Source organism: Corvus cornix, chromosome 13 (assembly GCF_000738735.6).
Source record: "Corvus cornix cornix isolate S_Up_H32 chromosome 13, ASM73873v5, whole genome shotgun sequence".
Lineage (NCBI taxonomy): Eukaryota > Metazoa > Chordata > Aves > Passeriformes > Corvidae > Corvus > Corvus cornix.
This window is the reverse complement of record NC_046343.1, coordinates 14,935,507-14,962,847: the sequence shown is the minus strand read 5'-3', so window position 1 is coordinate 14,962,847 and position 27,341 is coordinate 14,935,507. Positions and strand designations below refer to the sequence as shown.

Here is a 27,341-nt window from a genome sequence, read left to right as displayed (position 1 = left end):
CCCGCCACGCTGGTGCCTCCGCCCCGGGAACCGGAGTGGTGCCCGGGGGCAGCGGCGGCGGCGTGGCGGAGTGATCCGCTGCGGGCGGCGCGGAGGTAGCGCATAAAGCGGCGGCGGCGGCGGAGGGAGCGGAGGAGCTGCGGCAGCGCTGAGCCCGCGGCCGCCACCGCCCGACACCGGCCAGGCCCCGGCCCTGCCGCCCCGGGGGCCCCGGTCCCCTCCCGCCCCTCCGCGCGCTTCGTCCCTCCCCGTCCCCTCCCCGCGCAGCCGCCACCTCCGCGCTCCTCCTCCTCCCCCCCTCCCCTCGCAAATAGTCCCGCGGGCCGCCCCCTCCCTCCGCCCGCGCCCCTCCTGCCGCCGCCTCGCGCACACAATGGCGCTGAAGAGAATCCACAAGGTAAGGGCCGAACCGGCCCGGCCCCGCACGGCCCCGCTCCCCCCGGCCCGCTCTCCTTACATAACCCGGCACGGCCCCGGGCCTGCAGTGGGGGGGGGGCGGGCAGGCCGGGCCGGGCCCGCCCGGGTTACCCCCCCCACCCCCCCATCCCCCGGGGCTCGGGCCGGGCGGCAGCGCAGGGGCCGCTTCCGGGGCCGCGGCCGCTTTGTTCGAGGGGGCCAGGCCGGGCCTGCCCGCGGGGCTGCACCGCGGCCGGGCCCCTCTGGAGCAACGTGGCCCCCGGGGCCGGGCCGGGGCCGCGAGGGGGCGCCGGTGGCGGGGCCGGGCCGGGGGTGGCGGCGGCCCCGGCAGCTGCTGCGGCTCCGCGGGGCTCGGCCCGGCCGGGGGAAGGCGCCCCGAGGAGCGGAGCGTGGCCCGCGCTGGAAGTTCCGGCGTGGCTCGTCTCGGAGCTCCGTGTCCAAGGGCTCCTCTGCCTCCCCCAGCAGCGACAAGGATCGCGGTGACGGGCAGCTGAGCGCAGTAAACCTGTCACACTGTAGTGTGGTTTGCTCTTTTAATGGAGCTAGCGCTGTTCTACAGCCTGAGTCATCCCGCAGGCTTGTAGGGAAGGCTACGAGCTTCCCTTCTCCTGGAGCGGGAGCTGTGCCGTGCTCCATGTCCTGGCCTTTTGGAAAAACGCTGCTGCCCGGTCCACTGTCGTCTTAGGGCAGTGTTTGCTTGATCATCAGTGTCTTTTATCAGGAAAAAAATCCTCGATGGTAATTGAAGTCCACTTGTATTACCTTGGTGACTCAGGCAGGGAATTTGTATCCTTTTCCCTGCAAAATGTGTAGCTGTCAGTTTGGAATCTGTACAAGGTTCAGGTGTAGGAAACATCCCTCCCATAGTGTTTTTCCTCTTGATCACTATGTACATTATTTTTTATCTAGAACTATCTGTAAGCCCACTACCTCACAGCTCACTCTGTAGCCCTCTTTGGTTTCGTTTGTAGTGTTGGGTCTGTGTTAACATCTCTGCTTTGGTTGTAGGTTACCTTGCAGGCTTTGTGAAGCTTCATGTGTCCTACTGATGAGGTTAAAGCTCAGGTGGAGAAGAAGATGGAAGAGAGTTTGAAGCCTTACTTATGCTTGTGGAATAGGTAGCACTGGGAAGGGAGGTATTTGGAGTATGATTTTAGACTGTTGGATTTTCCAGCTGCAGATCCGGTAGTGAGTTACATAAGGAAGTTGTGTTGCAGCTGAGTCTTGCTTCTCTGCAGTGTTCTGTCCCTTATTTTAGTGGTCCTTGGGGCATTTTGAGGACTTTTCCAGTGTTTGTGGGCTCACAGGTGCTTTGGATGAGCTCTTGCTCCTCGACAGTGGGTTGGTAGACCTGAGAGACACAGCAGTGGATGTTGAATAGGGTAAATATGGCTCTGGGGGGCACACACAGGCAGTGCAGGGCTGTCGTGGAGAGGCTGAATCTTGTGTCAGATAACTCAGGAAAGCTGCTTGGTTGTAGTTCAGTGCGTGCTGAGGGTCAGGAGTCAACACTCTGAGAGCACTTGTGTTTCCAGGCTGGTTTGTAACAGGAGAAAAGCTGGATGTGTGGAGTCTTTGTTAATGTTGGATGCTTGTGGACTGACTCTTCATGCTGCTTTTCAAAAATAAAGACTCCTGAGAGATAATGGGGACTGTGTAGGGTTGAGAGTCTTCAAACCCTTGGGAAGTAGCGAGAGCATCACCAAAGCAGTTTTGTGTGAGCTCTGCAAAGCGCCGAGAGTTTCAGTGGAGTGAACGTGGTGGCTGTGGAGTAGAGGAAGGTGATGGGGCTGGAGGCAGCATTTCCACAGAACAACGTATGGGGAGGGAAGTAAATCTGCCTGTTGTAGCAGCCCAGCTGCTTTGAAAGTTGGATGGGAGTGAAGCTACAGGCTGGAAGGAGTGCTCTGAGTGAGTTGCTGTGGGTGTCTCAGTGTAACTGCTTCAGTAATCATGGCTGGCTGTTTATGCTCCGGCTATTTTAAACCCCGTGGAGAGCGCTCCTATCATCATCTCAGGGCTGTTCTGGTCTCTGGGAGTGTGCAGTGGCCGTCCCTGTCAGGATAACGAGGGGACAGCCAGTTTCTGACCTTTGCTGCTGCAGCTTGTGTCAGGAGCAGAAGCCTGCAGAATGTGGATTGAGTAGGAATAATCCCAGTGGGCTCGAGCACAGAGACACGATGGGAGAGAAAACTGCTGCTTTGGCTTTTTTTTAAGGGTGTTATCAGTCATGGTATATCAGTGTGCAGGGCTCAGTCTGGCCACTGGCTCTTGCTCTTGGCAGTTTGGGTTTTTACTGAACTCCGAAGGCTTTCTGTGAGGTTTTTGTCAAAATTTTTGTGTCCTCGGATAACACAGGGCTGAGAACTTGGAAAGGAGAAAATCCCAAGAGTGAAGGTTTGATACATTACCTGAAATGGCCTCTTGTATGTTGAACTCGGCTGGGCTGCGAGAGGGGCAGAACAAGCAGTGAGCCAGTAGTGTTGTTGCCGGCGTGTGAGGCAGCACAGAAACCTGCAGGGTCCGTCCCAGTGTGGCACTGGTGGCACAGTTGCTCGAGCTGGGGTAACGTGTGCACACAGCAGCAGCTGTTCGCTAAGCAGATGCTCCAAAAGAGCTCAGGCTGGGTGAGACCTGCTCTCAGATTGCTGCCTGTGTTACTCACCACAATATTTCGGGCAGCGCAGCTCCAAATTCTTGTTTAGGTGCTTTTATTGGATCATGGGTCGGAAACTTGAAGTGTTTTCTTGTGAGAAGTGCTTGGGGTGTAAGCAATACTGCCAGGCAGAGTCCTTGTGGGTAACACTGAAGTACAGCAATTGAATTGGTATTTTTATATATATGTAAAAATGATCTGTTTTATCCTGAATGTATTTTATAAGATAAGCAGTGTGAAGCAATCCAAGGGTGGGATGGGAGGGATATACAGGAGGGCCAGAGTGAATGCCTTCCATTTTAAGGTTTAAGCTGAAACCCTTTGGATTCAGCCACATCCCCATCTGTGTTGCTTATCTTTAGGGAATGCAATACCTTTAACTGGATAACTAGGGCACCGTTTGGAGTTCTTTGAATGGGAGAGTGAAGAAAAGGTTAGCTCATTGTCTTTCACGGGTTCCCCTGTGTGATCAGCGGGTGAGGGGGAGGGGAAAGCAGCAGCTGTGCTTGAGCCCTGCTCAAGTAAAACACTTTCTGTAGCAGAGGAATTGAGGATTACTACTGCTTGTAATGCATAGGCCCCAAAACCAGGTAACTGAATTCTGAATTCCATAGCGCTGTTCCTGTTTAGCTGTGGAAGAGGGTGGTAGTGCTTGCTGTAGTCCTGGAGTCCAGAGCTGCCTGAGCTCCAGAGATGCTTAGGCATCACTTCTGCCAAAAGGAGCAGTGCCTGGGGGTGGGATGTGTGAGGGCAATGGTGCAGACCAGCGCTGGTGGTCAGAGTTGTCGTTGTGCTACCTGTGCTGAGCAGACCTGGTGTTATTTCTGTGCTGCCAGTTCTGTACCGCAGCCAGTGGGAGCAACTGGGTTCTTCCGCTGGGCCTCTCGCTGTGTGCGTGGAGCTGCCAGCGCAGCCCATCTGTGTTGGAGAGCTTGTGTACAGAGAATGCTGCTGCAGCTTCTGTTAGCTAGAGAGGTGTTTTGATACTCAGACTCTACACCAGGAGGAAGTTACACATTGCTTTGGTCTTCTTCCTGTTCAGACTTTGAAAAAAAAATGTAAAAAGGAAAGGTGACAGTTACATCAGAGCTTGTTTATAGCATGTGCCTTGGTTATTGCTGTGTTTCATGACTTCTCGTGCTGCTCTCTTGCCTTCTGACTTTTGCAGAGTCTTGTGAGGAGTCAGAGTTGGAGGATCTTAGTGACTTCAAGCATTGCAAAAGCAGTTTTTGTCAAAAGGAAAGGATTAAAATGCTTCTGTTAATTGTGGTGACAGCATTAGAGTGGCAGGTACTCTGGAACGAGAGTCCTGTGGGTGGGAGAGCACTTATGGACACTGTAGGGAATTGCTAGTCTGACCTTGGTGCACGTGTGTGACACTGCCTTGTGCCCAGTGCTGCTGGGCAAGCAGAGAGCAGAGCTGAGGGAAATGCCTGCTGGATGCAGGCTCTGGCACCTGGCAGGGAGATGCTGCTGGTCCAGGGAAGGTGCACAGGCTCTTCCCACTCTCCTGTCCTGTTGGCCCTGCACAGGGAGCTGGCAGCTCCTCTGTGCCAGGTCCTGAGGTGAGGCAGGGTGTGATCAATTCGACTTTGGCCCTCATTCCCTATTGCTTGGCTTTACTCTGTTGGGAGCTGGGAACAATTCGTGGCTAAGTGGCTACGAGTTCCTTTTTGGTTACATAAGTCAGGATTTTGTAACATCTCCCTACACTGCCTGTTGCTGAAGGGTTCAGGGGCTTCAAGCAAGTAAACCTGCTAAAGGCAGATGAAAAGCTTATTTCACTTACAGCAGCAACCTGAGGCAGAAGTTAGGTTTATAATCACACTAATGTGGTTTCTCAGTAAAGTACAGTGTGAAAGCAGCTCAAACTGGAGCAGGGTGGAAAGCCCATGGAGTTCAAGCTAAGAGGACTTTGGATAATATAGAGGGATCCATATAGTGTGTTGGAGTGGATTTGAGGAGCTCTGCTGTGTACCAAGGCTTAGTAAAATTGCTGGAGCTGACTGTTAAAGTGTGCTGGCTTTTTACTTGCCTGATTGGCTTCTTGATGTTGGCAGTTGTGTTGGTTTTCTTACTGAAGGCTGTGTTAGCATTAACTTAATCCTTAAAACTAGTCTTACCTTTTGGCCAGAGCAGGTTTTACTAGGTGTGTGTTAGACTGGGGAGGGATTTGTTGTCTAGAGGAGTAAATTGGAACTTCATTAACAAAAGTCTTCGGAGTTGATAATTATAACTTGAAACATATGCAGGGTTAAACTTATGAGACTTAAACCATTTGTGTGTGATAGTTCTTTGAAAGCTTCTTGTGCAGTTTGTGGATGCCTGGGTTAAGGTATGTATTAAAAGCAATGTACCAGCTCCTGGGAAGCAGAACAGGAGGAGGGCAGGCATGAGGGTAGCGTGGGGTTGAGCAAGGCTGGTGGCACTGGTTTACCTGTGAGCCTCAAGGCCTTGCTGGCAGCTGATGCCTTTCATGACTTGGGAACCACAGCTGGGGGATCTGTGGTATAAGCACATTCCATCTTCCTTAAAATGCTTTCCTGGAACCCCTGAGCAGGGATTGGTTTGTTGGGAACTTAAGAGTACAATTACATTGGGGTTTGGAGCCTAAATGTCAGTTTCTTGTGAGATTTTTGTAGCTTTTAGGGTATCTCCTTTGTGGATTTAATGGCAGTCGTTTCCTTCAACTTGGCCTTTAGGCAGGACACCTTGAACCTTGTGCTGTGCTTCCACTTCCTCATTTTTGCTAAGGGACTCATTAAGAGTTGTGAGATGCGTCAGGTTAATGGTAGGATCCACAGCAGTGGGCCCAGCCCCAGGGGTATTTTGCTGTAGGGGAGATGGCAGAAACTTTAAATTCTGTAAAATACCTTCAGCTGGAAAGCCAGCTCAGGGTGAGGCAGCCCTGGGAGCTGAGTAACTCAAACTGGAACTTGGTCTAAAGGCTGCTTGTAAATTCCTGAAGCAAAATCTGCATGTGCTTAAGGATCAAAAACTGTCTGGAGTGGAAACTGCTGTGGCTTTCTTCAGGTTTTGGCTTAATATGAGTTTGGTCAAGGTCAGGCTTGATCATTGACCAGCAAGACTTCCTGGATCACAGGGGAAAAACAGTGGGCCTTGCAACTTGGGATCCAATACATTCAGGTTTGTAGGTGATACCAAACTGTAACTGAATCGTGCATGTGTTACAAGTTCCAGTTTTATGGGAACTCTGGAGTCATTTGTTCCAAGTTACAGAAACCAGCTGGTTCTCAGAATCCCTCAACAACAACACCTGGAAGCCAAGACCTCGCTGGGTCTGGTGTCAGGCTCGCGATACCTCGGGAACTGCACGGGAGCTGTAAAAGGCAGAGTAACCTCTGGGACAGGTGCTGAGCTCTGTGCAGCAGCCGTGGGTGTGTTCCTCTCTGTGTTTACCTGGTAGATGCAGCCATGTGCTGCTCCTTTCCTGTTCCTAAACTTGGCTCTGCAGGTGTGACAAGTGAGTAGTGGGAGTCTTAGAGCAGCTGGAAGGGAATGGCATGGCATGTTAAAGGGCTCATCCATGCCCTGCCAGGAAATCCAGGGGTGTGTTTGCCTCTCCTGTAGGCAGAGGCAGCTGGTGCTTGCACTCCAGAGAGGTCTTGGGGGGTGAAGGGGAGGAGTTGAACTTGTTCTCCAAACTGTTCTACAAAATTTGGGAAGTTTTGTGCTGCAGGGGCTTGAATTGGTGCAATACCTTTTCAAGGACAAGGAACTTACACACTTTTTTTTACACAGACCTTTTAATCTGTGATGTTTCACTCTGAATTTACAGAGCAGAACCTGAAATCCCACCTTGTCATTGAGACAAGTGGTACAAGTGGTTGTTGTATGTCATCACTTTCTACTGAGATAATACCCAGGGCTTCAGAAAATTCAGAAATCTCCCCAGAACTGAAGATGTAGAGAGTGAAATGGTATTTTGATGAGAAGCTGCTGCTACTACCTGAGCTTCACTGGTGCCTCCGTGTCTGTTGGGGACTTACCTTGTGGTCCTTCTGTTATATCCAGTTTGGTGAAGTGGTTGGTGCATTTGGGCAGCAGGATGTAGGGGGAATGTCAGGGCAGATCTGGAGCTGTGTGTTCTCCTAACTGGTAGAATATGTGCCTAAGCTCATGTTTGTAACTATTTCCCTTTTATAGCAGGGAAGGTACGTGTTGTGTGCTCGTAAATATAATCCATGTAGATTGTGCTCCTGCATGGAAAACATGGATTTTTACAGTTGTACCTTCTGAGTCTTGTGTATGCATAGTATTGATGCATAAAATGGGATGAGAAGTGGTAAGGAATTTTATTTTAGTAAAGTGTGTTTGGGGTTTTGAATATGATAGCATTAAAAAGTCTTTTCCAGAAAATCAGAGTCAAATACTGTTTGGAAGTGGGCTTTACTCCATACACCTTTAGAAAGAGTAGATATATTGCTATTTTTAAGTTTTCATGTCTGTTCTTGGGAATCTGTGCATGTGTAGACTCACTTCATTCCTTGTAGCCATGACTAGACTGACCCTGAGGAAGGTGTGTGTAGGTGTGTCTCTGTGTTCCTGTGCTGCCCTGATGGTTCAGGGTGTCTCTGGGCTTGCTGATGCTGAAGCAACTCCAAAGGACTTTGTGCCTTCAGAGGACGTGCTCTCTCTATCTCCAAGGAGGGAGAATGCTCTTCAGCAGGTGCTGTATGCTCAGTGTCTGCTCCTGTTTGAGTCCATGCTGAACACCAAGTGGAAAAAGCCCAGCAGGAGCACTAGAAAAGCTTCTTTAGTGTGGTGTCAAATCAAGGAGGCTTCCAGCTGGGCTCTCTAGAAGCTGGAAGCTGCTGAGGGCAAAACCCAAACTTGTGTGTGTGTCAGAGCCTGTGAAGCTTTCTGGGGCACTGTATCCAGAGGGGGAAATCCAGAGATTTACCTGTTGGATGTGAGGCAGCATTTGTGTGTTGTGGGTTTGGTTAGTGGTGGCCTCCCAGTTCCTGGGAAGTAGAAGCTGGAACTCCCAGAGATCATCTGTTCAAGAGCTTAATCACTGCCTGTAAATAACAAAAGGCCATTACATGACAAATTTCTTCCATTCCTGCAATCAGCTTGTCTTAATCATTGTACTTAAATGTTTTGTCTGCCAAAAGCCTGGTATGGGGATTCCAGTTTGGTCTGTTCTGGGAGGTGAAAAGCTGAGCACACAATGGACCAGGGACAGCATGGGAATGTTTCCTGAGCACTAGATAATAGTTGTAATCCTTATCTGGTGTGTATTCAGCTTTCTAGATGAGTTCACAGAGAAAAATGGTAATATGTTTGGGCCCATCATGCAAAGCAGGTCAGTGACTGAGCCAGAAATGGAGCAGGTAAAGTTTGACTTCTAAGTTTTATGCTGTTTGCACTTCCCACTAAATACCCACTTCCTGAGCAAATGGCTGATGTGAGTTACTGCTAACAGTAGCTCTCTGAATTGTGCCAAAATTTTGCTTCAGATTGAAGCTTGGTATAGTTCAGGTGTATTGTGAGTTACTCACCCTGTTCAGACTCATAATAGGATTTCTTCAGAGGAAAATTTGACTGACACAGCCCCTGAAAAGTGGGGGGTTTCAATGAGGTCTGTAGGTAAGGAAGGCCTTCTGTTTCCATTCTGCCTGTGGTCTCTGATGTGCACATGTGGAGGTGAAACAGCCACAGGTGATGGGAGCTGTGGAGGTGGTAAACTGGATCACCGTAGCTGGATCAGCCTGGGAACTCTTACAGTCGAGCGAATAAAATAAGGCTGATACTGAGAGTTGTTGGATTGAGGCCATCTTATCTCTCAGTGACCCGGGGCTGGTGGAAGATACAGTACTTTGGTAATGCTTGGGACCAGTGAAGGCAGACCTGACAACCCCTGTGATGTGAGGATTGCTGTGACTCAGGGCTCTGGAGCCCGGACAGGTCACTGAGGCCTGTGCCAAATGTGTCTCCTGGGTTTAAGATGCAACTTTACTTTCCAGAGTCCTGGCTATTAGTTCTGTGGTGCTGCCAGAGTGCCCCTAGCAGCCTTTGAGCAATGACATGGTTGTTTTTGAAATGAAGTGAAACAAACTCTTCCTGTTTTTTAGGAGTTGAACGACCTGGCACGTGATCCTCCAGCACAGTGTTCAGCAGGGCCTGTCGGGGATGACAGTAAGTATCTGCTCTCAGCAAGCACCTGCCCTCTCCCATGTTTTCCTTTTTCCTTCTGAGGTGGGATGTCCAGTTCCTCAGCAAGGAGAATCCCTCTGTTTCTTTTAGAGTACTCCATAATACTCCACATCCTGATCTTAAATTTGCTGCTCGTCTGTATCTCTAACACCTTCCGTGTGTATCAATGGTATTATGCCTACTCTATTGATTGGGCAACTCAATGCACATCTTAAATTGCACCTTCTAAATAAACTGTTCTGGAATTCTCACAGGGGATGGTGTTAGAAAACCTCTGTGGTCAAACCAGCAAGCAGCTTCCCACAGCCTTCTGAACTCAAATATCTAAACTATACATGGTGTCTGAAAACTGCACTCAAATCAGTGTGCCCGCCAGGCCCTGTGTAAGGGACAGCCTCAGACAATCTTCTTGGCCTTCCCGTGCAAGTCTGTTCCCCTGGGCTGTGATCTGGAGTTGTTACTCTGTTCTGTGCTCACATTTTCCTGTAGCAGCTCCAACGTGGAAAAGGCTCTTTGAGAACCCTTGGAAGCTGTGACTGCAATGCCCCCTAAACAGCACACACTGAATTTGCTGTGCAGTGTGGTCTGACAAGTGATGTCAGGAAAGCATCTAGGCTCCTGAGAGAGGGGAGAGTGAAGTAGGGAAACCCTCCTTCCCTGTGCTGAGAGCTCTACACTCAGGTATCCTTTCTAAAAGGGAAAAATCAGCTGCCAAGATATTTCTGAATTACTCAGAGTAATTCAGTAATTACTTTCTGAGTTACTCAGCAGTGCTGATGTGTATAGAAAGTTACACATTCCTGTAGAAATGTAGGGCTACATTTTTAAAAAGCACTTGAAACCTGAGGGTGAAAATACTGAAATTAGTGGGAATGTTCCTGTTCAGCAGCGCTTTCTAATGAGTGGAAGCGCAGCTTGGTTTTGAGAGTGTTTAGCAGTAGGGTCAAGCTTCTAGTCACTTCACAACCTATTTCTGCTTCCCAAATAGTATTTCAAAGAGGTTTGTAGTTTCATAGACAAGAAATTACTAAAAGGGAGAGCCAGTCAGAGGCTTTTTTTCCCTTAAATTAGCAAGCGTGATTTGTGCCGTGATAAACTACTTTGTGTTTTCCAAAGCCTTCTCAAAGGTGATAACGATTGTCTGGCAGAGGAGGTGGTAACAAAAGTTGGTGAAGGCTGAGAATGGAAAGTTACTACTGAGTACAGAAAGCTTTAAAGTACTCTTCAGTTCTCCTGGTCTGAAAGACCTCTAATGAAAGACTTTTGTTCTTGAGAGCCACAATTTGGATGTGTATAAGTGGATAGCAGTGGCAGCAACAGAAAGGTGCCTTCTCCCAGGTCTCCGTGCTCCAGGTCTTGCACAGCTGCCTTGTCAGAGCGACGTTTCCCTGAGTTCAGGACACGCTGTGCTTGCAGAGTGCTGTCCTGTGGCTATTCCAGCTGATACAAACTGTGCCCAGCTATAAGCTTCTCATCCCTGTAGTTCATAAACCTCGGAAAGTAAAGAGCTATTCCTGCCTTGTGAACTTGTAGGAATGGGATTTTCTTGGCAGTGCAGTTTTAGCTTTTCTTCCACCCACCTCACGCCTGTGTTTTGGAAATGTGCTTGGGACTGGATGACATTGGTGTGCTTCCAGTGACTTCGCCCTTTCCAAACATGTACCTGTGCTTACCTGCTGAAAGCCAACAGCCCCCTGCCTTTGTAAATACCTCTGTATGGCTGATTTCAAAGGAAAGAATCAATTGGAACAAGCTCTGCATGACAAATCCATCTCGATGTTCACCAGACTTGTTCTGGATGTTGTGAGGATTTAAAGCTTAGGTTGAACAAGCATCTAAGTCTGGGGTGGGAGTTGAGTGGGGGGAAACACAAAACTCCCTTCTAGCTTTCAAAAAGTTGAGATTGCCTGTGGATATGTTTTTATTTCTGGGGTTTTGTTGGATTTAAGGGAATAGTTGGTTATTTGAGGTTCTCTTTTTAGTGGTGCCTCTACAGAGCAATCACAGTGAATCTCATCAGCACCTACTGGTGCTTGTGAGATTTTTTTTACTGGTTTTGTTGTGATTGGCTACAATCTCCTGTGGGATTTCTGCTGCCCCTTTGTCCTCTCCTCCAGGTTTCTCCCTGTCCTGCTGCAGGTGACAGGGAGCTCCTGGGAAAGTGTCTGAACCCCTTGAAGATGGGTGAATGCTACATGGGAGCTGCTGTCTTCGTTTCCTAATTCTGCATTGGATGTAGTGTTTCTCAAAGCCAGGCCCCTGAGAGAGGGAATATTTAAGTAGGGAAATCCTCCATCTCTGTTAGAGCTGAGAGCTCTAAGTTCAGGTATCCTTTCTAAAAGGAAAAAATGAGCTGCTAAGATCTTTCTGAATCATTTCTGAGCTATTCTTCAGTGCTGAAGTGTATAGAAAGTTACACATTCCTGTAGAAATGTAGGAGTAGATTAAAACAAATGTGTTCCAACCCAACACTCTTCTCCCCTGGCCTTGCAGGGCTGCTCCCACTCTGCTTTTTTCCTCCTTCCTTGTATGAGATCATTCTGAGCTGTAATGCCTGTACCATGTGTAATTAAAAACTGCTTGTGCTAGATGAGAACAGGTAGTACCATTCCTGCTTTTGGCCCAGGTAATCCTAACAGCTGTGGACACCAGGTGCCAGTGAAGCACAGTCACTTCCGGGTGGCTTCATCTCTTGTCCTGAATACTTCACTTGAAACAATTGGAGTCATCTACAGCTCCCCAGCTCTGAAGGTGCTGTGTAGGTGACATCCATCCTGAGGGAAGCTTCCATGGTCTTAACTCACAAATAATTTCCTAGGCTGGTGCTCTTTGCACAGGAGCCTGTGGAGACACAGGAACCCTGAGAACTCCCCAGTGTGCCTCCTACAGACTATCAGCTTTGACTGTTTTCCTTTCCAGCACAGCAACATTCTTCACAAATCCTCTGTATTACCAGGTGAAAGTTCTCTGGGGCAGATGCAGACAAATGCGGATTAACTTCTGTCCGTTTAACCTGAAGTGTGTCCTGACACATCCTGTTCCAAGTATGGAGCTGACTGTCATTCCTCCATTCTCTTAAGACATTTCTTTCTGCTGCTTTAGTGAAATCTTGAGGCCTCTCTGGAGATTAGGCTTTCACATTGTGAGGACACCACTGGTTTAGGTCACCTCTGTACGTGTGGTTTACACAGAGCTTGGGCTTCCTGTCTGTGTGTCACGGGTCTGAGCAGGAGAGCAGGTGTGAGTTCATGCTAGACCTTTGCTGTAGCTGGCTTGAAGAGGGCGGTCATGAGTGCTGATTCATTAGAAACTACAAAGTTTAAACTCACAATTTTGAGTCTGAAAAGTTGCCTGGAACTGTGTGGATTTTTATTGTAATGGGATTTTTTGCAGGGCACATGTGTCGTACCACAGCAGTCCTGGAGCAAGGACCAAGTGACTATGGAGTGCTGAGTGCTTCACTCTGTCTCTCTTTAATTCCTTGGCTCACTTCCCTGCGGCCTTTCAGAAGGCTTTGTTTGTAAAATAGACTTTTCTGTGCTGCTTTGTCTGGAAGAAAGTAGATCATTACTTGAGATTCTCCAAACTGAAGTAAATCTCTCTCTCTTTCAGTGTTCCATTGGCAAGCTACAATAATGGGACCAGTAAGTATGAGAGAATTGATGTTCATGGCTTTTTATGACTGGTGGTCTTGTAGTAACTCCTCAAGCTGCAATGATTCCTTTTCATTAACAGAACGACAGTCCCTATCAAGGTGGAGTATTTTTCTTGACAATTCACTTCCCAACAGATTATCCCTTCAAACCACCTAAGGTGAGTGGCTTCTGCCATAAATCTGTTACTGTGTCGTGTTATGTATATTTATGAACCTACACTGAAATTTTCCTTCTTCTGCAGGTTGCATTTACAACAAGAATCTATCATCCAAATATTAACAGTAATGGCAGCATTTGTCTTGATATTCTACGATCACAGTGGTCCCCAGCACTAACTATTTCAAAAGGTACCTCCAATACTTATTTCATTTTACACTGCTAAAATGAAGTACTGATTTGGGATGTAAAAACTGCTGCATTCCTTCTGGATTCCACCATTTCTGTGGTCACTGCTTCTGTCCTGTGACTCTGCATGGAGCTTGCAGCCAATTCCTGAGCACGGGATGCTTGGGACATCCAGCTTCCCTGTGGCCATAGGGAGACATCAGCTTTGCCAGTGGATCAGATAAGTCTTACTACACTGAGTACATACTCCTACCACCTCACCTCAGAACACTTTAACTAAAAGTATATATAGAATTAAACCTAGTGTGTGACAATAGAAGACTTTAATGTTCAAAATACACCCAGAGTAAAATATGTAAGGGAGCAGCTGTGGCTTTTAAAGAACAGTGAAGTTTTTAATTCTTTGGCATGTTAAAAAGAATTTCTCTTTCAAGGGAGCATCAAAACTCCATGTTGATAATTTTTTAACAGAACTTCCAATGGTGTGGACTACTGAAACATGGTTTAAAACTTACCTAGCTTGAACAATATAAAATAATTAGCTAATATCATCCTGGTCCCTGTGAACTGTTAGCTTGTGGGGCACTGGAATATAGCCTTTGCCTGGTAAAACAATATTCATATTTCATGTAAATAGGAGGCTTTAAACACCTTGAAAGAAGACCCAGGCTGGAATTTTTTTGGCTATTGAAACTGTAGATTTACAAACTGTGGATCACGTTTGTAGGTCTAGCCACAGCTGTTTAGGAATATTTGGAGTCTGTCCTGTGCGTGATCATGTCTTGACCCTTCTATTCTCTATCTTCACACTGTCCTTGTAATCAAATGCTGCAGTTGTCACATTGATTACATTGTCCTTCACAGTGTCCCTGCTCTGAGGCTCTCCTGTTGCCTGTCCTTCTCTCCAAGTACATGTGATATTCCCAGGCACTTTCTGCTTCAGACAGGTGATTCCTGGTACATCCCTTGGACATCGTCACTGTCTGCCTTTCCCTGAACCCACAGAAGTTCCCACCTTCCCTGTCCAGCTAAAGGCATTTGTAGAAGCAGATGGAAAGGCAAAACAGTATCTCCTTGTCTCTTGTTAGAAGTGAATCTGCTTGTGAGCAAGGCTCAAAGCCTTGAAAGAACTGAATAAATGGTATCAGTGAAGAAAAAATGATTGTCAGGTTGCTGCAGTTTCCTTGCAAGTGCTCAGTCAGTACTGGCTGCTCTTAGAAGCACCAGGCTAGCCCCAAACACTGATGTCTGTTCTGGTTTGATTTAATTGCTGCTTAACTGGAGAAAGTGCTGTATTGTTTTAGGGAGTCTGAAGTGACCCATATGGGTGGTGGGGTGATAGCATGATTGAAAATACCAGAAGATAGACTGGAATTAGGACAATTGGGAAAAGATGGGGCAAGAATTTAAGAGGCTGCTCCAAGGTGGCAGTGAACTGCCTATTAGTGGCTGTCAGCTTTAATCACTCAGAAAATACTTTCTAGTGTTAATTTTACTGCCCAAATACAATTGCAGTATGCTCTTACATCTCAGTCTCCTTGTGTGTTCTGCTTTGAGCTCCTTTTTTCTTACCCTTTTCAAACTGTATCCTTGTGACTCAGCTGGAGTAAGCCATGGCATCAGGGTGGCTGTTCTGTGCCACTTTGCCCCTTCCAGTGCCCTTCTTCCTCCTGGGTTTAGGGGGCTCTGTAGTGCTGATCACTTCTCTCATTGCTGACCAGTTCACCTGAATGCCCACACTGTGCTGCACACAGCACAACATCCCCACGGCTCTAACCTGGGAGAAAACCTTGTCCTGGTTCCCTTGGGCTACATTTACTGAAGGAATTAGAGCAACAAAGCAAATTCTTAGAGGCGACTTTATATGAACTGGGAATACTTTCCTCAGAATCACAGGGATGTCCTATCAGAAAGCAGACCTCAACTTCAGAAGCAAAGAGCTGATATTTAGGGGAAGTGTTCCCATCTTGAACAAATGAAAATAAAGTCCACAAAGGCAACTTAAATCTTTCAGGGTTGAAATCTTGTGTTCAGTCAGATTAGAATGTGTCGTGACAGACTTCAAGGATGTTTCAGCTTTCTAGTAACCGATCAGTCTTATCAAAGAATGGATGTTGTGTTAGTGGGAAAAATTGTTGGATTAGGTAATTTAGGGTGAGTAACAAGACTTACAACATTCAGCAGTAAGCTCACATCCCTTCCAAAGCAGCGGTTTATTATTTGTAGTGTAGATTTCTTAGGGTATTTCTTAAATTGTGCCACCCTTTAAATTGGATGCTACTGGGAGCAAGCTGTTTGAATTTAAAATCTGTAAGCAGATAACTTGGAGCACAGCTATAAAAAAAATGTATTTCCTACTGATGGAGAAATCTGGGAAGACTAGAAACAGTCCTTCTAGGAAAGATCTTACTATGCACAGCTTCCTCCTGAGGCAGCACTGTCAGCAGCTTGCTGTTATGCTCACAGTTAACGTGTGGTACATGAAGATGTTTTTCACCTTAACCTGCAAGGGGAGAGGGGAAGGGGTGTGCAGAAGTTGCAACCCAGCTTCCTTTGGGTTGAAAGTGCCACTTTTTGGTGGAAGGACTGAAAAATCATGTCAGTGCTACTTAATCATTCCAATTCAGTGGTAAAAGTAGGGGTCTTGGCACCTCAGACTCTGGAGCCAGCTGTCTGTAAGCAACTTAATAAAGTGATTGTGGCTATGATAGAGGTGATGGCATTTTGGGGTTTTGTTCTGTCCCTCCTACAATTGTTAAAACAGCTAAAACTTGGGAGAACAGCAGTGCTTGTCTCAGTACAACAGCTGACTTGCTTATATTAGTAATTCTGAACTCAGTGTTCCCTCAAGAATACATACTGGAGAATAAATAATCTCAAAATACAGTCTTAACCACACCTTGGTGGGTAATTTGAACTCCAAGGCTTAAGCAGAATGCGTAGGCTTAAATTAAAAACATTATCTCCAAGTCTGCATAAATAAGAATCCCTGTTGCCTGAAACAGGAGAGTGAAGTCTTTTAATATTATTACAGCTATTCTCAGCCATTTTGGGGGGAAGAACATGCTTTCTCCTGAATTTCGCAAGTGTCTGTGCAAGAGTTAATCCTGAACTAAAGCACTTCTGCAGTGAAGGTTGGGCTGATTTGCTGTCCTGTCCCACTTCTGCCCGTGTTTTGTAATGAATGAATCATGGAGCCTGAGTGAATGTGCTGGAGGGCTCTGTGTGGTGAGGGGCAGTGAGTAACCTCAGCCTCATTTGTGCAGGACTTCAGCTCCCACTGTCCAGACTTCCGTGCCTGGTGCAGCATGGATTTTCTGTGATGCTGCTCTTCATGAATCACTTCACTAAGACTTGCTGGAAGTAATACTACCCAGAGATTGAACTGGACACTCACAGTGCAGTTTCAAAATCAGGAAGTTGGTTTCTGATCATCATCTTGGCTTTTCGTTTGCTCTTTGTAGAGTTTACCCGCATAACTGGGGGTGGCTTTGTCACAGAGCATGGGTCAGTCTCAAGCTGTGCTGAGTTGGGCATTCTGAGGAAAATGCCCATTTTTATATTTCAATTCTCACAATTGTAATGGAGCCACTTTTGCAGTTTCCCAGGAGTTACCCTTGCTCCAAAGAAGACTGTATGAGGAGGAGTGGTGCCAGCAGGGCTGTGATCCTTTCCCTCTGTTGGGCACGGATGAAGCTGTGTCTGGAGCATGTGTCCAGTGTGGGCTCCCCAGGAAAGGAGGGTATGGATGTACTGGGGAGAGCCCAGAGAAGGGCCATGAATGCCAGGGAGGGACTGGAGCATCTCCCATTATGAGGAGGACAGGCTGAGAGCTGGGACTGTTCAGCCTGGAGAAGAGGAGGTTCAGGGGGGATCTTCTCAGTGTCTATAAAATACTTGAAGGGAGGATGTGGAGATGATAGAGCCAGACTCTTCCCAGTGGTGCCCAATGACAGGACAAGAGGTAGTGGGCACAAGCTGAAGCACAGGAGGGTCTCTGTGAACAGCAGGAAACGCTTCATGTTTTAGTTTTACTGTGAGGATGCTGAACACCAGCACAGGTTGCCTTGGGAGGCTGTGGGCTTTCCCACCTTGGAGATACTCAAAAGCTTCTGGACATTATCACAGACAACCTGTCTTAGGTGGCTCTGCTTGAGACAAGATGATTTCCAGAGATCCCTTCCAACCTTAACCAGTCTGTGACACACTGGGAAACACTTAACTTTTCTTCTTTTGTCACTGGAAATTGTTGAACTGACTTAGCAGGAATGCAAGTTGCTTTGAAGCCAGAAGTTTAAACTGCTCAGATTTAAAGGTACACTTCCTGTAAGGCTGGGGAAGACAGCTGGAGAAGTTGGAAATGGGGTCGTGGTTAAGAAATAGGATTTAACTCAGGCGGAGTCCAGAGTTGCTTCCATTTATTTGGATGCATCTTGCCTGTTCACAATCAGGAGCCAGGTATATGAACCTGTTGGTCAGTGGTGTTTTCAGAGTGTTTAATGCTGCAAGCTTAATGTCTGTTGGTGCTGATAAAGCTTTGACAACTGTACGTCTCAAGCTTCAAGGGTCTGGGGCCTGAAACTCAAAAAACAGTGACTGTGTAGGAGAATGCTCCTTCCAGTAGTCAGGTTTTTTGCAGGTTTTGAGGACTAGAATCAAAGTAGCAGTGGACCTTGATGTGGAAGCTGCCAGGCTGATGATCAGTGAAGGAACCCTTGCTGGTGTGAGAAGCAGGGACAGCTGGATGAACCCTTCGAAATGGAATTAAGAATTCCTCAGTAGTGTTACATGTCCAAAGCTCCCATTTCTGCTGGCAGAGGTGTCTCCCAGCATACCAGGCTCACTTAAAACCTGAGCTGACAAATGGTTACATTCACACTCAGAAACTGGGCTGGAGCAGAAGCACAGCACTGTCTGTCAGAGCCCATGGCCTGGTCTCCAGGAGGTGACAAATCGCTTTCCTTGGAAAGCCCCAGCACAGTGTTTGTCATTCACCCAGGACAGAGCAGGTGGGTGGGCTGCTGCCATTGCTGTGAACTCATGATGGCCAGGGACTGATGCTTCCCTGTTTTATCCAACTGCTCTGTGTCACTGCACGAGCTTTTCCAGTATCAGGTGGTCCTGATACTCCTGTGTGACTCCAGCCAGGATGGAGAGCTGAGTGTCTTCCTGCTGTCCTGACAGTCTGGCATGCAGAGCAACCATCTCAGCACCTTCTTGGTACTGTAACAAACATTCTGTTGGTGCAGTCTCTCTGCCTGCTTATAGATGGACCTTTAGTCCTAGATGGATTCTAAATTGGCTCCTCTTTGGAGAGCAGTAACTGCACCAAACAGCAGTTGGATCAGAACACACCAGCTGCTTCTTCTGGGTAGCTCATTACCTTGGAAAAATAAGTGCTTTTTATCTCCCTTCTGTGAACTCAGCTGGAGATTCCATTGCTGCTCAGTTGCTTTTCCTTACTCTGAAGTGCCCCATGGATGAGTGCTTTACTGGAGCAAGTTTGTTTGGAATTCCAGCTATACTTAAACAGCAGGATCTGTAGTGGTTGGTACCCTGTGCCAGGGGGGTGGCTGGAGTGGTGGATATTGGACCAGTCAGGCTTTGCAGACAAAGTGAATGATTTGGGGTTTGTGCTTTGGAAGATGAGGATCAGCTGCTTTTAAGAGTCTCTTCACCTCTGAGTTCCAGGAGCTTTAACATGCCTCCTAAATTTGGATGTTCCAGTAGCCAGATGGGCTTTAAATTGTGTTCTGCACTGCTCATTTGGCTAGTTCTGGAAGGACCTGTGGAGAGCTGACATCACGGATTGTCCTGACTAATGACTGAGCTGCTTCATAGCAGAGAAAACCCAACCATGAATTTACATACGGAATTTGCATCTACCCCCACACTCAGTGTGAGGCGGGGCAGAACCAGGAAGGTGCAGTTGCCCATTGAGGGTGGTGGGCTGACCTTGGTGCTGTGAGAGCACAGCAGAGCAGCTGCCAAGGTGGGTTGTGCACTGGAGAACTGGAGCTGGGCTTGTTGACAAGCTGTCAGTGTCATGATTTTCAGCACAGAGGAGCTGCCTGGAGAAAGAGTGCCCGTGAATTTCAGAGTGTTACGTGCTTTGTAAAGGAAAGTCTTGCAGTGGAACTTGGATCCCAGTTGTGCAGTGTTACACTGGTGGACCTTATTTTGCATGTGACTCAAGCAGTCTTAAGTGTTCAGTGCTCATTCTGCCTGATGAGAATGCATTTCTATCATTGCTCTGTGGGGAAGCTAAGCCCATTTTCTAGAAGCACTTTGTTAGCAGCCCTTCTGCTTGATGAGTTTGGCTCTCCCAGCTCCTTGGTGTTGAGAAGTACTTGGTCTGTGCTAGTCCATGGCAGCAGGAAGCACACTGAAGAGTAAATTGTATCTGTTGTCTGCAGAGATAGATGGGGAGTGTAGTTGGAGGGTTGGAGGTCAGTAGGCTGCCTGGTTGGTGAAATAAAACAAAGCAAAACCAATTTTCGAGTGAAAAGGAGCTTTAAACTGACAGTGGTTTAAGTTGCCTAGTGTTCTGCTGCAGACTGGACAACTCTGACAGCTGAGAGTGATAAGATGAGAAATAGTTCTGTACAGAGTTATTTCAAGGGATGAATCCCTTGAGTCAATGGCAAGTAAAATTTATTTTGCTATTACTGAGAAAAATCCAGACTTGAGTTCAGAGTGCACGCTTGCGGTACATCCGTGCCAGTGAGAGACTTGAAGGGATACTGCCCAGCTGATTATGCTTTGCCTGTGGCCATGCAGGATGTTTAGGTGTAAAGTGTCACTTACCTGCCTTGTGTAGTATTCAGCCTGTTTCTATGGTTCCAAAACTTTTTGAGAATTCTCTTTTTATGTCTAGTATTAATGTTGTAATCATTTGACTAGTGAATGTCAAGGCTTTGCTGTGGAATTCACTGCAGTAATACTTGATTGCAGAGGGAGGTGGCTTGCTGAGTCTCTTATTCCACAGTGTTGGTTTAACTCGTTACTCTGATGAATCAAAGCTCTCTGATACACAGCTGACATTTGTAAGGGTTGCTTCCCCTTTACCCTTGTGCTTGAAACTTTGAGGTGGTGCCTTTTCCAAGGGGATTTTCTGTATGTTAGTTTGTCTAAAACGTGTGTATGTGCAGTGTTCTAGTGGAAAGCCTCAGGAGAAACTTGCAGAATTGATTTTGGACAATAGCTGGGTTCAGCAGGATATTAAAATTAAACCAGTTTAGTTAAAAATGCTTTTTTTTTTTCCTGAGGCTGTACAGATAAAAAGGGAATAATGTGAAGTCACCAGCAAGAGTGAGTGTAATGAGAATAGTTTGGAATAATGAAGACTTAGAAAAATAAATCAAAGCAGCTGAATGTGGCAGTGCAGCTTGAAGCTAAATGACTGTGCCCATTTTTATTCAATATTTTTGGGGTGATACTGAAAAGTGAGCTGCTGAGTGTTGGGAAAAGGGGTGTCAGGGTGGGCAGAGAACAGTGGACAGACCTGCGGCGTGGTTCTGCTGATGCAGGCTGAGCCACTGTGTTCAGAGAAGTCCTTGGGTTGTTAAAGGACCATGATAAGATAAAACTTGAGGGAATAGTTACAACAGTTGACCAGAAAACTTTGATTGGATTTCCTTTGCATTCTGGTGAAGGCAGGTGACGGATTGGACCTGCCTTGCTCATCCTACAGCTGAAGAAACTTCAGTGACCAGAGCAGTGGAGTCTGACAGACAGAAAGAAATGAGCTACAGGAAAATTGCTGGAGAAACAGCTGCTTTGAAATGACACTGATGGGGAGCAGTGTGAGCTGACTGGGTGTGAGGTGGCAGAGAGGTTCCCATTGAAAACTAACATGGGCTTTACTTGATTTATGTGCGGGAAAAGAACTGGTGCCGGATCTGTGCTACAGGTGCTAAATGTGCTGTGTGCCTCGCTAAGGGACAGCAGTTCAGGACCCTCCTGCAGGCCTCCTTCACACTCTGAAGCTGTGCCTGAGAGGGAGCTCAGTAAATGGTCCCTGTGTCAGTTGATGGTGGAGAATCATTAAGCTCTTAACTCTCACAAGTGTACTGTGGAGAACTGGGAGAAAAGGTTGCTCCTTCTTCTAGAACCAGAAATATGTTCACCTAAACCAAGACCAGTTTATTAGCAAACTTGTTTTGGAAGCTTTGAACTGGGAATTGATAATTCATTAGTGAAGGGTCTACAGAAACAGGTGGGAAAACTGAACTAAGTGGCTTTGTTCTTGGGTTCTTGGTGCTCACAACACTGAGCAACTCGCTCAGTTTAGACCTAGGGAAGCTTTCACTCCTGTCCCACTTAAAAAAAAACCTGAATATCAGACCTGTTTCCATCTTCTGTCTGGAGGATGGTGAGGCCCTGGCACAGGTTGCCCAGAGAAGCTGTGGCTGCCCCAGCCTTGAAGTGTCCAAGGCCAGTTTGGTTGGGACTTGGAGCAACCTGGGACATTGGAAGGTGTCCCTGCCCATGGCAAGGGGGTGGAATGAGATGGGCTTCTAAGGGTCTTCCAACCCAAGCCATTCTGGGATCTGTTTTGTTGCCTCTCTTTTAACCTATTTTAACTCCTTTGTTGGTTTTATGGGCTGCATGCTGTTTCCTTTTAGAATAGATAGCTCTGCCTCCTGCAAGTGGTGGAAATTGGAGCCAGATTTGTGTTTAGTGTCTTCAAACTCCTCACTCTTGTCATCTGCACCTTGCTTGGAGGCTGCACTGTGACAACTGCTTTGCTGCAATTGGTGAAGGGACATATGGAGTTGCACTGTTTGATCCAAACAGGCTGAGAGAAGGGAATGTTTGGCATTTTTGGGAGTGGGGCAAGATGTCCCTGCCATGCCTGGTGTAGTGTTGTCCCAATATGCTTTGCTTATAACTTATTGCCTTCTCCTGCCTTCTCCTCTGCAGTGAGTGTAGGAATGTCCATGTGCTATTTGTGGCTTTGCAGCAGTGTCCTGGCTCCTTGTATGGATGAGGGTTGTCACTCTGCTGAGCAGGTTGTGCCTGCTGGGGTATATACACTATGTATTTACAGTGAAACACTCCAGTTCTAGGCGTTTGTGGTGGTAGCAGTGCAAGGAGCTGGGCATGCTTGGGTCATTTTGAATGCTGTTCTACACTTAATCCATTCCAACTCTCCGTATGCTTGGAGTTAAGTCTCAATTCACTGCAAGACTGGCTTATTTTTAAACAGATCTTCAAGGCCAGGTTGGATGGGGCTTGGAGCAACCTGTGCAGGTGGAAGGTGCTCCTGGCCATGGCAGGGGTTGGAACAAGATGAGCTTTAAGGTCCCTCCCAACCCAAACCATTCTGTGATTCTTAAGTAGCTGTGAACAGCCCTTGCTTCCTTCATCTCAGCTGGACTTGTCTGTTGTTTGACTTTTGCTTAGTGCTTCTCCAGGTCATCCAACAGTGAGGTGTCTGCTTTAGGGAACAGCTGAATCTTGGGTGCAAAAGCAAAGGATGTTTTCCCAGAGGACTCTCAGGTACCGGGCTCAGGCAGAACATTTCTGCCTTGTGGTTTAAGGCTGCTGCTGGATACACCTGTCCAGGAGGTTACTCATTGTGATACTGTGGTCATGAAAAGTTGTGTAGTTCACTGGTAAAAGGAGGTTTTTCAAAATCACTCAGCTGAATTATGTGGGATTGGTGCTCCTTGGCAAACTTAAATAAATGCTGCTGATGCTACTGGCTGGAGGGGAAGGAAGTGCATGGGCTGACTGGTGCAGGTGTCCTCAGCTGTCCTGGAACTAATTCAGTGTCTCTTTTCTCTCCTTAGTACTTTTGTCCATCTGTTCTCTGTTGTGTGATCCCAATCCAGATGATCCTTTAGTGCCTGAGATTGCACGGATCTACAAAACAGATAGAGAAAAGTGAGTATGGAAGCCAAAACCCATGGAATTTGACAGGGCAGAATCCACACTTACACAGGAAAGGGGAACTCTGGGGACCTGCTTCTTGGAAAAGAGTGAGAGTGAAAAAAGGCAAATCAAAGCTCTAACTGTGGTCGTTTCAGAGATTTTTTTGGTTTTTTCCTGGGATGTATATAGTGCCACCGTCTGAGCTGCTTTAATCCCATGTAACCACCAGAGGGAGAGCAAGTTACTCCAACGGGGGAATATTCCATGGCAGCTCTGGGTCTAGAGTCATACGAAGAAATAACAAAAACTCCCTGTTTTGCCTTCACTTGACAACACAAGGGAAGAACCAGTGGTGTAGAAGTGGGGCAGGAAGACTCTCAAGCAAGTACAGAGAAACTTCAGTGCTGACAAGCACTTTAACAGTTTAGTGGTGTTGTAAACACTTCCTACCTCACTGTTCCCTTCCAGATGTGATCAGAGAAGGGAAAATAGTCCACAGGTTTGCTTTCTCTCCTGCATACTTGAGGAGCAGTGTTAGAGAAGTTTATGTATCCTGGTTTTGAGAGCTGCAAGACCAGCATACTTGGAGACACAATCAACAGTGATTATCTGCAGTGTCAAGTGTGCAGGACTCCTTTCTATTTTTCCCAAAAATAGGGAAATAAATTTTGGGTTTCAACAGAAGTACTTGCTCCTTGGGTAGTCTCTGAGCAGTAATGTGAAGGAGAGAGTTAGTTATGAGTGGATTGTCAGATTGTTTAAGCTGAGGAACATTTTCTACAGACTAGATTCCAACACCAAACCAACTTGGTGTATGTAACTATAGGAAACTTCAGGCTGTGTCTTACTCTACAAATTCTGTAGAATATGAACAGCTTGCCTTCTGTTCTCAGAGAGAAGCTTTCAGCAGTGCAGTTAATCACACAACTGCTTTTTTTTACACAAGTATCCTGAGTTTCCCCCTGGCTGTAGAGGGTATCTGGGTGCGAAAGCTACAGATTTCTTGGAAATTGAATTATATCGTGCTTTCAGAATAAAAAGATTCTGATGGACAAATCATTGTGTCCTGACAGTCATCAAAATAGCAAAGTGTGTAGGAAGAAATAAGGCTGTTGGGGTTTAGCAGATGAGTTGATGGCAGGTACTGGGCTTAACTTTGAAGGGAAGCAGGAGATGGGGGAACACGTTAATCTATTTTCCAGAATGACCAAGGGAAACCCTACAGTAACAGTTGCCCCGGGGACACAGCAGATGGGGCTGGGGGAGGCACAGATAAAGCCTTTCTGAAAATCCTTTCCCCTCAGCCCTGTTCTAGCTCTGTTTTGTGCCTTCAGTCACAAAGATCTCGTATTCCTGTTGTAAATATGACCAGGTATTTCTTTTCCATGAAGCACCGTGGGCTTTCTTGTTTCCCCTGTTTGCTTAATGTTTAATTTTGCTCTTAAATTTTACAAACTGATAATAGTACAGTGATTTCATGCCATGTGTAGACTAGAGTGCTGGAGCTGAAATACTGTGTGGATGCCATGTTTAGTAAATCCTCTTTTTATACATACAGGTACAACAGAATAGCTCGGGAATGGACTCAGAAGTATGCGATGTAATTAAAGAAATTATTGGATAACCTCTACAAATAAAGATAGGGGAACTCTGAAAGAGAAAGTCCTTTTGATTTCCATTTGACTGCTTTCTATGAGCCCACGCCTCATCTTCCCCTGTGCACATGTTTACCTGATACAGCAGTGCTGCGTGTTGTACATACTTGGAACAACAAACTAGAAATACTGTATTTCCCCGTACCAACATTGACTCCTAGCAGAGAAGTGTGTGTGTGAAAAGCTGGTTCTTCAGTCATAACTTTGTGAGCCTAAAAGCATTCCTTGATGAGTTAAATTGGGAAATCGAATGGGAATGGGGAGAGTTCTGGTGGGTTTCAGATTTTTTTAGGGACAGTGTTGCTGATCCATGAAGGATTTTAAGTGGAATCCTTTTAAACTCATAACAGTTATGAAAAGCAAGGTGAAGAACTTGAAGCTGTTTCTGTATTCATTTTATTCTGAAGGACCTACACCTTAGGTAAATGTTATGACCAATGAGAAACTGTACCCACATCCTGTGTTTAAGGTCTAAGTTTAACCGGTCACCATTTAAATGGATTGGAGCTATTAGTGCATCAAGTGATGTTGATTTGTTTCAACTCTCTCCCTCCCTTCATACTTTTTTTGGTTTGTATGTGGTTTCTCAGTTAATACCTAGCTAATAGCTCTTATTTTTTCTTAAGTTTTTTAACTGCTTAGGTCTTTCTGGATGTAAGGGTAAAAAAAAAAAAAATCCATATGACAGAAAACTTGTGTGTATTTAAAGACCCAACTGCTCCCCTGGAGCTTGTACGTTCAAGAATTAATTAATCTGTGTAATAAACTGATTACTACAGTCATTACATATAACTTTGTGTGAATAGGCTTTTAATTTTCAGGGCAGTTTGTTACAGGCTTAAACTAACGGTGGATTTCTCTAAAAAAAACCTTTTGGGCTGAAGTTGTGAAGCAGTTTGGTTTGCATCACACAAGGCACCTGAAGAGGCAAACAGGAGCTTGAGCACTTAGATGAAATCAGGATGTGTAGTGTGCCAGGAACTTGACTGTTAAACCAAATAAGCAGTTTACTAAATGAGAATCAGAGTGACATTTTACAAAGCCTGATGGTATTACTCCCACTTGCATGGGACCTAACACAATGCATATGTACTGTAGGTAAGTGAAACCTTATGTAACTAAAAAAATGGATGTAAAAGGGTAAAAAAAAGAAAAAAACCTACCAAACACATCAGCACAAACTTTCATAAAATGTAGCTTTTACATAATTACTTTGCACTAAACATTTGCAAATGTTCATACAGTTTTAAATTGTACTTGTATATGTCTTTTTTTTTTTTTTTTTTTTTTTTTTTTTTTTTTTTTTGGAACAAAGTCTTCACTTGAATCTAGTGAAAAAATGTAGTTTGAAACTTTTCTTTGTATACAAGTGTATTTGCCAGCATCGTTGGTGTGACAGTAGGTGAGTCTGCAAGTTTATCTCCTCTTAGTAGAATTGTAACCCAAGCCATCGGGCAGGAGAGGCTGGAGCCGCTGGCTCTCCGGCCACAGGGTCTGTCCCAGCCATTCCCAAATGCATCTTGACACTCTTGCACAAACGAGGAATAAATGTCCACTGCTTTTGGTCTAAATCTGTTCCTCTTGTCTCATCTCTCGATGTCCTGGTGTTGCAGTGCTGGGCAGGTGTGAGCCCTCCTGCAGGGAGCTGTGTCCCTCTCCAGAGGCACGAGGACCCCGCTGCTCTGCTGGCCTGGGGACAGTGCAGCTCCAGGGCTGGAGAAGGAAGGGGGGCACGTGGCCCACTGGCTGAGGGACACTGTAGGGTCACAGGGGAGGGGGGAGAGATTGGTGAGCAGGGCTGCAAACCTCGGGTTGGGTCACCTGAAACTCATGGCACTCATGTTATCCACAGGGTGTCTGGAAGGCAGCCTGTGGCCCTGGGTAACACCTGTGGCATCAAAACTGGAATGTAAGCTGGTGGCTGCTGGTGTGTCTGGGGTTTGTGCCAGCCTGGATCCATGGCTGTGCTTTTCCTGACCTGTTGTGCTCCTGCTGGACTCTGCAATACACCTTGGCCATGGTGGAGTTGCCCTCCCATGTTTTTCCATGGGGTCACTGAGAGGTACAGGGAGGGGGTTGCACAGTCTGAGGGGGTTCTCTTTAACTGCTTTGCAACTGAGCCACCCAAGAATGATTTTTGTGGCAGATCTGTCTGCCTTTGGAGATTGGCAGTTACTGGAAGAGATCAGAGACACAGAGGAGGGAGCAGTGACAGCTGAGGGAACTGAGGAGGATGGTTTCTCTTTCTGGTGGGGTAGGAGCCACAAACAGGAGGTGAGAGGACATTAATAAGCCACACATGCATTGAAACTGTCCCGAACCCGTAACAGCTTCAGCTTGGAGGATGCATTAATACATCTCATGTTGGAATGAGCTCATTTGCAGTGAAGTGTCTAAACAGTTCTGACCTTTTTGCTGATGGCATGACCACAGTAGTGTAGTAAAAGGAGGTCTGGTGAAGTTTGAGATAGGAGGATGTGCTTTGTATACCTCCTGTGGGTTGACCAGTTGTTGTTGAGGGTTGTACTGTGAGTTAGATGGAGGAGCCTTTAG

General features: G+C 46.6%; 1 protein-coding gene across 1 annotated transcript; it reads left to right on the top strand.

Annotated features, from left to right (window-relative positions):
- Positions 1-285: 285 nt before the first annotated feature.
- On the top strand, positions 286-26,359 carry UBE2D2 (ubiquitin conjugating enzyme E2 D2). The gene is made up of 7 exons (XM_039559556.1): positions 286-397; positions 9,172-9,235; positions 12,866-12,897; positions 12,989-13,066; positions 13,151-13,256; positions 23,052-23,145; positions 24,692-26,359. The coding sequence occupies exons 1-7, from the start codon at positions 374-376 to the stop codon at positions 24,735-24,737; spliced, it is 444 nt and encodes a 147-aa protein (XP_039415490.1). The 5' UTR covers positions 286-373; the 3' UTR covers positions 24,738-26,359.
- Positions 26,360-27,341: the final 982 nt, after the last annotated feature.